Here is a 13,059-nt window from a genome sequence, read left to right on the forward strand (position 1 = left end):
AAAAGTTTCTGACTCAAATTAACTCAAATGTGTTGGTTAACCTTTTAGACGTTTGTGGAAAGAAACCCAAAACATTTGACTCAAGTCATACAGTTTAATTATCGATTAATCGCGATTAACTAATTATTGAAATGACCAAATGTATCTAAACTTTGAATTCAAATAATTCAAAAAGATTTCTAAAGAATATGTATGCCAAGCTTTCTGGCATTTAGCAAAAATAAATAATTTTGGTAATTTTTGCTAAAATTGTTCAACTTCCACAGATGCACATTTGGAGTAACTGTCTGAAAATGAAGTCCTCTTGCTGTATCTCACCTTTGCCATCCAATCGGACTCCAGTTCTCTGCCGGGACCCCAGGGAGCCGGACCCAAACTGGAAAGGAGCTGAGCAGTCGACAGCAGGCTGAGGCATCGAGGACGTTCGCTGTCGTTACGGGACTGGGCCAGAAAGACAGCCTAGAAACATAGCCAGCAAATCTAAAAACAGTACCGCTCCTTCAAGTTTGCTCTCATCATACAGAAACCTTACAGCAACTCAACGAGAGCAACGTTGAGTTGTACAAAAGACTGCTATTTCTACAGAATAATAACATTTAAAAAGACTACACGACTACAAACTAGAGCTGAAACAATCAATCGAATTATGATAAATCTATTACTGAAATAATAATCAACTGATTTAGTAATCAGCTATTTAATTGGAATATACAGACTCAACAAAGGACAATTGCTGAAATAACATGCGTATGGTAAGTAATTAAGTCAAAACTGTACAAAATAATTTGCATTTTCACAAATAAATCTTTATCTGCAAATATGTTTTACCCAGAAATCTTCAAATGGCAGTTTTAGCTCCACGGTGCATTTCAAAAACACTAAGGTTTTAGAAATGGTTAATTTTCCAGACACCAAAAAATATTATATATTGCCAAAAAAAAACTCAAGTTTTTAAGTGCTTGAGCTGTATATAAATGGAAGTATAAAACATGCAGAATGTGAAATTTGCAAAACAGTTCCCCTTTAACCATCATCCTCACATATAACCAGTTTGCTTAAGATGAGATTCATGTTGTTTTAAAGTGTTGCAACAAACTAAAGACGTAGCAAAACCTAAACTTGTTTAATCTTGATAAAACAAGTTGCTGATTAAGTTGAAGAAAACAGCTGAACTATATAAGTTGCTCTTGGCTCATCGATAGACATTAATAGATATCATCATCATAGCTGTGAAAATTAACATTTATTTCACTTAGACTAAAACAGAGACTAAGAGAAAAACAAAACAAAAAGGGCACACACAAAAAAAGGGCCATAAAACTTTTACCTGGCTAATTTTGACTTCAGCAGCCATGTTTCGAGCTTCCTCTGCCTCTTCTTCTGTCACCATCTCTCCATCAAGGTGTGTGAGGGTTGCAATACAGAACAGTAAGGTCATTTTAACCGCCTCTGGCTGGAAATTTAAAAAAAAATTTTCACAAATTCTTAAAAAGTTGGAGTGCTTTACTTCTCACATGCTGCGTGTGACATTAAGCTTTTCACCCCACTCTGCACCTTGGTCCATGGATTATATCTGGTGTCCAGTTTCTGTAAAGCAGGAGTGTGTTTCCGCAACACAGCCGTTTCCGCTCTGACTTTGGTCAACTTATTCCAGCTGATGTCAAGCTCTCGGAGCTGCCCTAAACTCTGCAGCCCCTCCAGAGTCACCAGCTCGTTAAAGCTAGCGTCCAAAACCTCCAGGTTGGGCTGAGGAAACAGACAAGTTTTTATTCGTTCAGCCTCCAGAGTGTCTGAGGTGTTTTCACACATGATGATCCAGTAGAATCAAAGTTGCAACATTTGTTACATTTTCAGCTGGTGCGGTTCACTAGTTGAACCAAAAAAGTGAACTCTGGTCCAACTACAAACCTTTGTCTTGGTTTGGTTGAAGTGAACTTTGGCGTAGTTCGAATGCATGTGCAAACGCCAGAGATGGAAAACAGTGCAGGATAAATACATCTGAAAATGCGTGAGGCTAATACCAAGTAGTCTTTTGCCAAAGACAAAAGAGAAATCCTCCAAAAGCTAAAATATGGCGCTGCCCCATTTTTGTTTACATGTTATGAAAAATAAAGTTATGCTCATCTCTTCTTCAGAGGTTTCTGTGTCATTTAGTGGTTCTTGCCGCAGCACCACCACAGGTGAGGAGGTGAACAGGTTTTTGAATAAGTTTGGATCGTTCAACAGTGGTGTGAAAGTGAACACCAGCTGAAAAATGTAAGACATGTTGCAATTTTGGTCTCCAATTGAACCGAGTCTACCGAACTATCAGGTGTGACAACCTTCTAACAATTTCTCATAAAACTGCTGCAATTTAGACCTTTTGGGTGGCCGTAAACACACTATTACATTGATTTTATATGATTAAGTTTACCATGTGAGAGATGTCGTCCAGGCGTGTGAACTTATTGAAGCTGATGGTGAGATGTCTCAGAGCTGGAAGGCAGGAAATCTCTTTGATTTTACTCAGACTGTTACCGTGAAGGTTGAGGACCTGCAGATTCAACACAGCAGTGGCGGATCACTGAGAGGAATGTGAGCAGAGCTAAACACCTTCAAACACAGGGTCATTACAGTGATTTGACTGAGGATGTTCGCTCTGGCCACACTCAGCAGGGTTCTCTCATCAAGGCTCAACAGTTTTGGCTGCGGCTTCAGAGTGGGATCCATGCTGAGGGCGGCGACGTCCGCGGTGGCGTCTTCAGAAAGAGAAACGTCCCTCTGTCCACAGCGGCTCAAGTCTTCTCTGTTCTAATAACATGTTCAGGTACAGAATTGTTTCTTTGTCAATGCTGAATTTAACAGTAAAACAAAAAGCATACATTTAATTTTCTGTATTGCTGAGCTTTAATGACTGTTCAGCTGAATTTAGCAGTCATGCAGCTGATTTGGGCCAAATATCTTTCAGACATTCTGGATTTTACAACTTGCAACAGCAGAGATGTTCAAAAACAAAATTTGTGTTCTCACATTTGTATTATTGATCCAGTAAAAAAAAATACACATCTTGACACCCCTACTATTAATTGATTAAAGGATGTTGGCAAATTGCAACTCGACTGCTTTTAGCTAGCTCCAATGACAGACAAATTCACTTATAACGTGACATTTTTCTCATAAGAGAGATAATCTGCCAATGGAGCTAGAACTTTTTTATCAATATCAAGGAGTTACTGGCTTTGTCTTATTTCAAGTGAGCAAAGATACTTGCACTAGAAACTAGACAACAATACTTGGTAAGATTTTTTGGTTTTTGCAGAGTAGAGAGCTTAAATATCCAACCAGAGTGATGTCAGAAGCTTTTCAGTTCTACAAAGATAAGTCAGGAAACAAAGTCAAATTACCATAGTGATATATTCAAAGTGTATGATGTACTCTGGCAGGATGAGTTCGTGGTCAAATACAAACCACTGCCTTCGGTGTTGGGGCCCACCCTCAGCTCTCTGAGGCATTCTCGCTGACTTTGGTCTCTCTAAAGAACAAACACAGAGAGATCCACAGAAACTGACCAGCTGCAAACGTAAACTCTGAATTGGGTTAGGAGAATACCATCGCCTCCTGCAGAGCTGCCCACAGGGTCCAGGTATTGGTACACAGAGTAGACGTTGGGACAGCCGTGTCCCGGTTCACCAGTAATAGGCAGGCTGTTACCCACAAACACCTTACAGACAATAACATGGCCTGCAGGGGAACCATAAAACATCAGCATTTAAAGCATGGAGAGAGAAGAAACCAGGCAATTTAAATAAAACTGTCTCACCGTGCCTGAAAGGGATTTTATCTGACAATTGCTTGGAGTCACATTGGTTGGCTTGCTGCACCAAAAACTGGATTCTGGATTGTTCTGAAACAGCTAAACTGTTGGATAAAGGGACAGCAGCCTTTCTTTCTAAGCCCTAAAATACAGAAATACACAAATTAATTGACATTAGACTGAAAAGTAATAATCAAGAAACTGACACTTTGCATCTTTGCACAAGAATGTTAAGAAAAGCTTTTATTTTTTCTAAGAGGTAATTGACTTGACCTGTCTGAATACATGAACTTTTAATATATTTCTATTTTTAAAATAGTGAATGAACTGAAGCAAAATAAATGAATTTACAGTCCCCCATGAAAATATTTACTTCTTAAAATTCTTCACTTTTATTAGGGTTGAAACGATTAATCTGATTAATTGTGATGAATTGATTAATCGTGAACTCAAAAAAAGGCCATTTGCTGAAAGAACAACACACTCAGAGCAGTGATTAAATCAAAACTGTACAAAAATACATACATTTAGCATTAAATGTGTACATTTAAAGATAAAAAAAATTATTTTTCTAAAAATATGTCCAACCAAGAACTCCACCAGTGGCATAGTTTTAGCTGCTTCAAATTCTGTAAAAAGAAAAATAAAATCTACCATTAAGCACATTTTGCTACACATTTATTAATCAGTTAATCCAAAATCTAATCACAATATCAGTCCTATACTGTACTGTGTACAGGACTCAACCATTATTGCATTTTAGGCAACAAAATATCTACGATTTAAAAGAGAAATAATTTTTTTTTCTTAATTTGTATATTTCAATGTACTTTTGATGTAATAGAATTTGCTTTTAATCCAATTAATTGAATAATCGTCAGGATAATCAATCACTAAGATAATCAATTATTTTAATTGTTAGTTGAAGCCTTACTTTATATTGGAAAGTGCTAGGAATAGTGCTTGAAATACAACAAAATGTACAAGTAACTTTTCAGTAGGATACTGGTTCTTGTTTTAAGTCAATTTCTTAATAAAATTGCATGTCATAATAATTTAACTTTTATTTTCTTTTTTCTTTATTTTACTTTTGTCTCGATCTCTGTTTGAAATAAGTAAATAAATAAAACACTAGATCCACTTGCAGATTATTGGACTTGTAAAATTGGAAAAATACCTTATATGTGAAACAAATCTGCCATGTTTTGTCAACATTGAGGAATTATTTACTTAAGATAAACTTCTATAGTTTTATGAAAAATTACTTATAAGTTAGTTCTGAATCATTTCACTCTATTAAGATATATGCACAAGAAATATCTTGACAAAAATACTTGATAAAACTTAGTTTTTTTGCTCTGAATACATCAATTTTGTGGTAGTGACATGGTGAGAAAAAAAATCAATGGTAAAGAACATTTTGACAAAATACTGCATGCTTAATTTTGATAGTAAAAAAAAGAGTCAGGTGTTTCTAGCAGCTTGCTCACCTTCATTTGGTTTGTGGTTTTGAAACCCTCCTCTAAAATACACAAGGTTTCCTCGATCTCACTTGTTTCAGGGTCAGTTACGTAGAATAAATATTCCAGTCGACGTCTGCAGTTTCTGTTTACAAAAACATGCTTTTATTCCACAGCATGAAATGTAGCCATGCAGAGGCTTTAAAAGGCATTACGATGTCATTTTCTTTACTCACTGTAAGACAACACCAGATTCTTCTGTGGAAAGAAGGCTGTGAAGTTTGTCTTCAAAGCGAAGCCTCAAAGCGCTATTGTGGATGCGGAAAACCCTGTTAATCTTTATGTCTGCGATCTTAAAGCTCATGTAATCGGATGGAGAGAAGCGGGAGAGCAGTAGATTGTGACAGGAAGCGTACCTGTTGGTTCGAAAACATAAAACAAGCTTTTATCTGCTCTGTGCAGCTTTGACCTACTGCAAAAACAGCATTGTCTGTCTTGTGTAGTGTACATTACTACACTTGAAAAAGGACAACAATTTAATAGTAACTTTTCAGCAAGATAAACAGCCTTATTTTTAGTAAATAATTCCTTAATGTTGATGACAAAGTACTAGTTTCTCTGGCAGATTATTTCATTTATAATCAGACCTTTTCCCCATCTAATAAGGTTAATTAATCTTCCATCAATATTAAGGAATTGCACATTTAAAACAAGTCTTAAAAGTTCCTTGTAAGCTAATTTTGTCTTATTTCAAGATATTTGCACTAGAAACTACACCACAATATTTGGTGAGTGAGAATCTTCTTTATGGAGATCTAGACCCGTACCATGAGTCTATGGGGCAGCCCTCCTCCAAACGAATATTTCCAACACTTTCCAGCTCCACCAACAAAAACTGAACCAAATATTCTGTCTGCTTTGTGGCTTGGATCACTTCCTGCTCATACCAGGCCTGAACCCTAAACACACACACACACACACAAACAGCCATTGTTATTCATGCCTGGAAAAGGTTGCATGATCTAAAAACGTCCCATTCCGATAACCACAGCAGTTACGTTTAATTACACATGCGCGTACTTCTTTGTCTATATGCTACTAATATCGAAAAACTGTGGTGTTTCCATTAAATAAAATCATAAGTAACTGAAAATCATGGCATCTACGGACATGAGGTCATTTACATGAGATTATATCCATAATTCAGCCATGGCGGTAGCGCTCATCCTCTGTCAGCCATCTTCTTCCTCTTCATCTTCTTCTTCTTCTGTCAAGCAACGTTCGAATGAACCTTACCGCCATTAGCCATCCGTCTGCGGCGTTGGCGTTTTGGAGAAACGCCATTTTAACGTCCATCCGATTCAGTCTCAATTTTGGCCACTTTAAAGCTATTTTTAGTATGATAAACAACTTTTTATGAACGGTGCGACGCCGTGAGAGCTCTCCCGGAGCTAGCTAGAGATTGTCGGGGGGGGGAGGGGGGAAATATCTTCCTCCAACTACTTCCTGTCGTCTTCTTCGTGGTTTTCGCCGATAGTTACATCCTACCTTAAGAAGACGAAATTGATGGAGGATATAGTTTATCATTATAAATTTTAAAATGTGTTATATATATATAGCAACTCGGCCCACCCTCCATTCAGTAGATGCACGTCTGAAAGTTGCTTGCCAACGGCCAAGACAGAGAAAAAGAAGAAGAAGAAGAAGCGACATCTGGTTGTTGAGTCATAACTTGTGTGATAAGAAAAATTGTTTCGACACGGCTGAAAAACCACCTCATCCCAGGGTGAAAACTTTCTACCGAAAAAAGTGAGTTTTTATTTTTATTTTAAAGAAATAAAAATCGTGTTTCCATTAAGCTAATTAATTTTGGTGATTTCAATTTGCGAGGTGTTTTGGTTGATGGAAATGCAGCCATTTACTCATCCATCCTCCTGGTCCATCGTTGCAGTCTTTCCCTCAGTGATTCTATCTTCAGCAGGATTTTGCGCTCCACGCTGTTAATGTTCAGGTTTGCGCATTCAGAGATTGTGTCTTGGTTCACTTTTCGTCCTTCCAGTTCAGTCTCCATCCTGCTGCTGGGACTCTTGGGACTTTGTGTCATCATGGAGAGTTCATGTTCAAGCTAAAAATGACACACAGTGGCGTGAAGATAATTTATTCCTATAGTGCTTAAAATCAAATTTATTTTCCCCCAATTTACTTGTTTTAATATTTTCTCTCCCTTTATTAAAAAAAAAGAAATTAAAAATGACAGCTTTTATTTCACTCATCAACGTAGAATTAGGGCCATTCTACCAGAATTTTTTTTAAATTACGAGAAAAAAGTCATTATATTACCAGAGTAAAGACACAATTTTATCAGAAGAACAAGCGAAAGTCATATTAAAGAGAAAGCTTTCATAAAATTATCACTATCTAACATATTCAGATCATTTCATGTGGTTCTGGCTTCAACATATACATTTGTTTCTTCAATTGTTTCAAAATCCTGCTACTGATAATACTTGTGTCAAAAGATTTAATATTCCCTTTTTAGTTTAAAACTCACAAAATGCTCAGCACTCCTCATTTTATTCTTTTTTTTTTGTTGTTATTTTTAAAAAATATGACTTAATTATTCTAGGGCTATTTTATTCTGGTAATATTTTGACTTTATTCTCGTATTATTTCAACTCTATTGTCGTACAAATTTACTCTGAAAACATTACGACACTATTCTCATGATCTAAAATGACCTGGATTCAAAGTTCACATCAATGGAAACTGTTAAATAAGATGGCCGACCCGGGCCCTCTGACCTCTGAACTACAGAAAACCAAGAAGTGTATCGGTGAAAAAAAAATCCAGATTTTCCAAAAATTAAGTCTTCAAAAACCCAAACATGTAGCAAATTGATCAAATTAATTTATCGCCCAGGCCTACTCATATAAAGATTTTGCATTTTTGTGACATATTCTTGTTACAAATCATCATATAAATCGTAATGTGAGACAAATATAACTTGAATAAGAAAGATTTCAGAAATACAAGTGTAAACAGCTCAGGTCAATGGAACCAGATGATTAATTTCACCTGTAGGTCAGATGAAGTTGCTGCAATAATTATTTAACATTGTTTAGCAAATTGTGCTTACACTTTTGAGGGAGTGACTGAGAGTCCGGATGCATTCCTCAGGCAGCTTCATCAAACATTTCTTCCTTTCCTGCAGAGCAACCTGGGTCTCTCCCAGGTTCCTTTGAGCAAGACGAACACGCATGTTGTAGTACATCAGTTTCTTCATAACTGCAGACTTCAGAGGAAAGAGGCCAAAATAAAAAAAAAAATACAATGAAAATGTGCATCAATTAAATAAATTTGCCTCTCATTAGTTGAAGATTATAGCAATAAACGCTACATTATATCCCTACAGTGCTGACACTAATGGTTATTTTGGCAATCGATTAGTCTGATTAAAAAAATTGGCAGGTTCATCAAATTTTTTTTATTTAACCATCTAGAACTATTTATACAGTATTAGAAATACAAAAGAAATAATTTAATTTCTTTTTCAAACAAGAAAATAAACATTTCATTGCCTAAAATGCAATAATAAAGAAATATTTTCAACATCAACATTTGAACAGAAAGCTCAGCCTTTTCTGTTTGACCTAACAGCAACACAATATAGGGCTGATCTGTTAACAACTGATTAATAATTTGATGCTAAAAGGTTATTAATATAATTTTTTTGTCCTAAATTTGAGCTAAAAATGCCACATTTGGAGTTCTGTGTAGAACATATTTAGACAAAGGTTATTTCATCTTAAAAGCTAAATGTATCTTTTTTTTTTCTTTACATTTTTGAATTAAAATTACTTCTAATACAATTGTTCTTTGGGCAAATTGCCTCTTCTCAAGTCTGAGTACCTCAGTTAACAATTAATCAATAAAAAACTGAGTTGATTATTTCAAAAATCCATTAATCACGATTAATCCAATTAATCGTTTCAGATGGGAAACAATCAGTGAATTGAGTAAAATCTACAATGCTACATCATTCAATGAGTCTTACACTTCATATATATATTTGATATGTTCATCTTTAAATTGCCGATATTTGTTTTCCAGTTTACGGTTTCATCAAGCGAGTTCATACGCTTAACCGTAACCCCATCAATCCACCAACCGATTGGTTGGAGTCTCTCTGTCTTATTACCTCAGCAGCATTCTTGATTTGTTTGCTGGAGACATCCCAGTTGTCCAGTCGCTCCAGGCCCGGCATGTGATAAAGGATGTGAATACTGTAGTTGCACAGCTGACACACGGGGTTCGAAGCCGAAGTGGGGTCGTTCAGAGCTAGCTGTTTCAGATGGGGCAAACGGGTCAAGGGGATCAGTTCCTGTTGGAGCAAAACACAAAGACCAGGTAGAAGATGAGACTTCTGTTGGTTTGTTCTTAAAGGCGACCTGCACAAAACATCTTCCTTACGGTTTTTACACAAAATAATTTTTAGATAGAGATTCTAGTTTGTGCTGTTTTAGGGCCTCTTCTAAACCAGCTGACTGAACATGCTGGAGTTCTGCTTGGGTTGCTAGGTAACAGGCTGGACTTGGCTGGGGTTGCTAGGTAACAGGCTGGACTTGGCTGGGGTTGCTAGGTAACAGGCTGGACTTGGCTGGGGTTGCTAGGTAACGGGCCAGTGCCCATGGTTTGTGACTCAACAAAACAATAAATCAGAATCAAAATTCCTTTTTAACGTCATTGAGCACGAATAAACCAGAACGAAATTTTAAAAATAGCTACTCTCGAAGCAACACAGAACAACTGGGACGTTAATAATAAATTTATAAGTAAATAAATAAGTACAGATGAGGTTTTAGATGGATTTGCTGTGATCAGTAAAACAACAACTCTCAGTAGAAACTGTTTTTTAGTCCGTTTGTCCTTGATTTCATCCATAGTTCCTGTAAGTCTTCACAGGAAGTGATCCGCACCATCTGAGCAGGCAAGCGCAGTGGACGGCGGACCCACGGCTTCCAAACCAACAAAAAGAAAATATGTGGACACTCTGGACCAGGGCGCGAGAAAATGATACATTACAATGGCTGCTGTTAGGATTAACCCGTATAATACGGATAAGAAAAATATGTGGACAAGCTGCCTCAGATCTCCTACTGCTATATAGTTAACTACTTACTGAACACAGAGGCCGTGCACCATGGAGGAGTTTTACGGCCTGAATCTATGGACGCATACAATCTATGCTTAAACAGATTTGAAATTTTTACATGAAAAACAAGGTTCTGGTGACCGACAGAGTAAGTACATACGTAGGCTACATGTCAGTCTTAGCTAGCAGATAAAAGCTATCAATGTGAGAACCAGTATGTATGCTGGTTCTCACTGGAAACTCAGTGTAAATATCAGACAGTTGCTGTTAGATGTTAGATGCAAAAAGACATTCTTGGAGTCTGCGGTGAAAAAAGATGCCACACTGAGCTGACAAAAGATGTTTTTCTTTGACCCTGCAGTTATTAAACTTGTCTCTGCACAGTCATAGACAATAATTACATTCCTGCAAGCGAAGCTGCAGCAGGAGCAAAGGTGAGCTTTGAGAAAAGAGTTGTGACGTGAAGCCGATCAAATCAAGATCAACAAAAATTTGTTTTGTATAAATGACCTTGTTATGTCAGAAACAACGACTGTGTGCTTTAAGACGAGGGTCTATGCAGCTGAATGCAGATAAAAAATGCCAAGATCATGGAAACCTTTAGAAAAATTTAGCTATTAAAATAAAAGTTCTTTATTTGTGAATCTGTGATTTAAAACCTCACTATTCTGCTCAGCACAATTGGTGCAAAATACCAGAAATATCTGAAAATCTCATCTAATAAAGTCCGAAACAGCTCAGTAGGAAAGTCTAATTCTAGTTTCTAATGAAACAGGCAATATAAGCCACTATATAAAAAGAACAGCCTTTCATTTTTTTGTTTTACACCAGAGAGGTTATTTCACTTCATAACAACTGAAAAACTAGAGTGGCACACCTGCTGGTGGGGACAAATCCCTGGTCCATATTGACATGATAGCATTGCGAAGTTGCTGCAGTTTTGTCGGCTGCACATCCATGACATGAATCTCCCGTCCCACCACAAAGCTGTTCTATTGGATTGAGATCTGGTGACTGTGGAGGCCATTCGAGTTCAGTGAACCTATTGTTCAGGAAACCAGTCTGAGATGATTGGCGCTTTGTGACATGGCGCGTTATCCTGCTGGAAGTAGCCATCAGAAGATGGGTAAACTGTGGTCATAAAGGGATGGACATGGTCAGCAACAACACTCAGATGGGCTGTGGCGTTGACATGTTGATCAGTTGGTACTAATGGGCCCAAAGTGAGCCTAGAAAATATCCCCCACACCACTACACCACCACCAACCAGAACCGTTGAAACACGGCAGGATGGATCCAAGCTTTCATTTTGTTGATGCCAAATTATAATCCTGCCATCCGAATTTTGCAGCAGAAATTGACTCATCAGACCAGGCAAAGTTTTTCCAATCTTCTATTGACCAATTAATGAGCAAATTATAGCTTTACTTTCCTGTACGTAGCTGACGGGAGTAGCACCTGTTGTGGTCTTCTGCCTCAAGGTTCGACATGTTGTGTGTTCAGAGATGCTCTTCTGCGTAACTCGATTGTAACGATTGATTATTTGAGTTACTCGAACCAGTCTGGCCATTCTCCTTTGACCTCTGGCATCAACAAGGCATTTGCACCCGCAGAACTCTGCTCACTGGATATTTTCTCTTTTTCAGCCAATTCTCTGCAAACCCTAGAGATGGTTGTGTGTGAAAATCCCAGTAGATCAGCAGTTTCTGAAATACTCAGACCAGCCTGTCAGAACCTGGCCTGGTTGTTGGTGTCAAAGTCATTTCAATCACCTTTTGTCCCCGTTCTTGATGCTTGATTTGAACTGCAGCAAATCGACTTGGCCATGTCTACCTGTCTAAATGCATTGAGCTGCTGCCATGTGATTGGCTGATTCCATATTTGCATTCATAAGCAGGAGGTGTACCTAATAAAGTGACCGGTGAAAGATAGCCACACGTTTGCATGGGTGTCTTTGTGGGGACTTTCCATTGTCTTCCATTGATATTCATTTCTACAGCCTAAACCTTATCCTAACCCAAACCAAAACTGAATTCACATCTTAGTCCTAAATCTGACCCCTGACCCAAAAACAGCGTTTCCCTTTGTGGGGGCCAGGCTTCGGTCCCCATAAGGAACAGTGGGTCCCCACAACGTAGTGTCAGAAAAATGGTTTCCACAAGGTATTACAAACACACACACAAATTACTGGGATGCTGAAATTATAACCGCACTCCTCTGCTCTTCCTGCTGAAGAAATTATCTGAAAAATCTAAACTGGCCAAGACCCCTGACAAATATTTCGAGATGCCCTTTTGTGAAACCAAGGATTTTAATAAGATTTGAAAAAACTAAGTAAGCATACTTTTAGGAGAAAGAATTTGAAGGATGTTTTGGTTTTCAGTCTCACCTTAAAGGAGCTGATCTTGTTCCCGGACAGATTGAGAATCTCAAGGTTGACGTTGGGATCAAGGTCGTGGCCTAGAAGAGAGAAATGAAACAAATATTCAATTATTTTATTTCTCTAAAAGCTCCATCAAAGGTTACAAAGAGGGAGGATGCAGCAGGCCCACCAATCTTTTCTATGGAGTTATCAGAAAGGTTTAGTTCCTTCAAATTCGTCAACGTCTTCAGGCCCTTTGGGGATAAATTACAAAGCAGTCAAACAAAACGGT

At 37.7% G+C, this 13,059-nt stretch overlaps 1 protein-coding gene across 3 annotated transcripts in view; it reads right to left on the reverse strand.

Annotated features, from left to right (window-relative positions):
• Window positions 1–13,059, reverse strand: part of lrrc9 (leucine rich repeat containing 9) — a 29,000-nt gene that overhangs the window by 13,631 nt on the left and 2,310 nt on the right. For all 3 annotated transcript variants that reach the window (XM_055053226.1, XM_055053227.1, XM_055053228.1), the window contains exons 5-20: window positions 12,958–13,021; window positions 12,795–12,865; window positions 9,452–9,634; window positions 8,390–8,545; window positions 7,176–7,378; window positions 6,081–6,212; window positions 5,490–5,669; window positions 5,284–5,398; window positions 3,800–3,935; window positions 3,589–3,720; window positions 3,384–3,511; window positions 2,614–2,790; window positions 2,414–2,533; window positions 1,555–1,746; window positions 1,328–1,453; window positions 319–459 (exon numbers count right to left, since the gene is read on the reverse strand). In XM_055053226.1, coding sequence (XP_054909201.1) covers window positions 319–459; window positions 1,328–1,453; window positions 1,555–1,746; window positions 2,414–2,533; window positions 2,614–2,790; window positions 3,384–3,511; window positions 3,589–3,720; window positions 3,800–3,935; window positions 5,284–5,398; window positions 5,490–5,669; window positions 6,081–6,212; window positions 7,176–7,378; window positions 8,390–8,545; window positions 9,452–9,634; window positions 12,795–12,865; window positions 12,958–13,021 — 2,256 coding nt within the window. The remainder of the gene's footprint in view (window positions 1–318; window positions 460–1,327; window positions 1,454–1,554; window positions 1,747–2,413; window positions 2,534–2,613; window positions 2,791–3,383; window positions 3,512–3,588; window positions 3,721–3,799; window positions 3,936–5,283; window positions 5,399–5,489; window positions 5,670–6,080; window positions 6,213–7,175; window positions 7,379–8,389; window positions 8,546–9,451; window positions 9,635–12,794; window positions 12,866–12,957; window positions 13,022–13,059) is intronic.

The sequence above is a fragment of the Poeciliopsis prolifica genome, unplaced genomic scaffold (genome assembly GCF_027474105.1).
Source record: "Poeciliopsis prolifica strain line A6 unplaced genomic scaffold, Auburn_PproV2 SCAFFOLD037, whole genome shotgun sequence".
NCBI classification, from domain to species: Eukaryota; Metazoa; Chordata; class Actinopteri; order Cyprinodontiformes; family Poeciliidae; genus Poeciliopsis; species Poeciliopsis prolifica.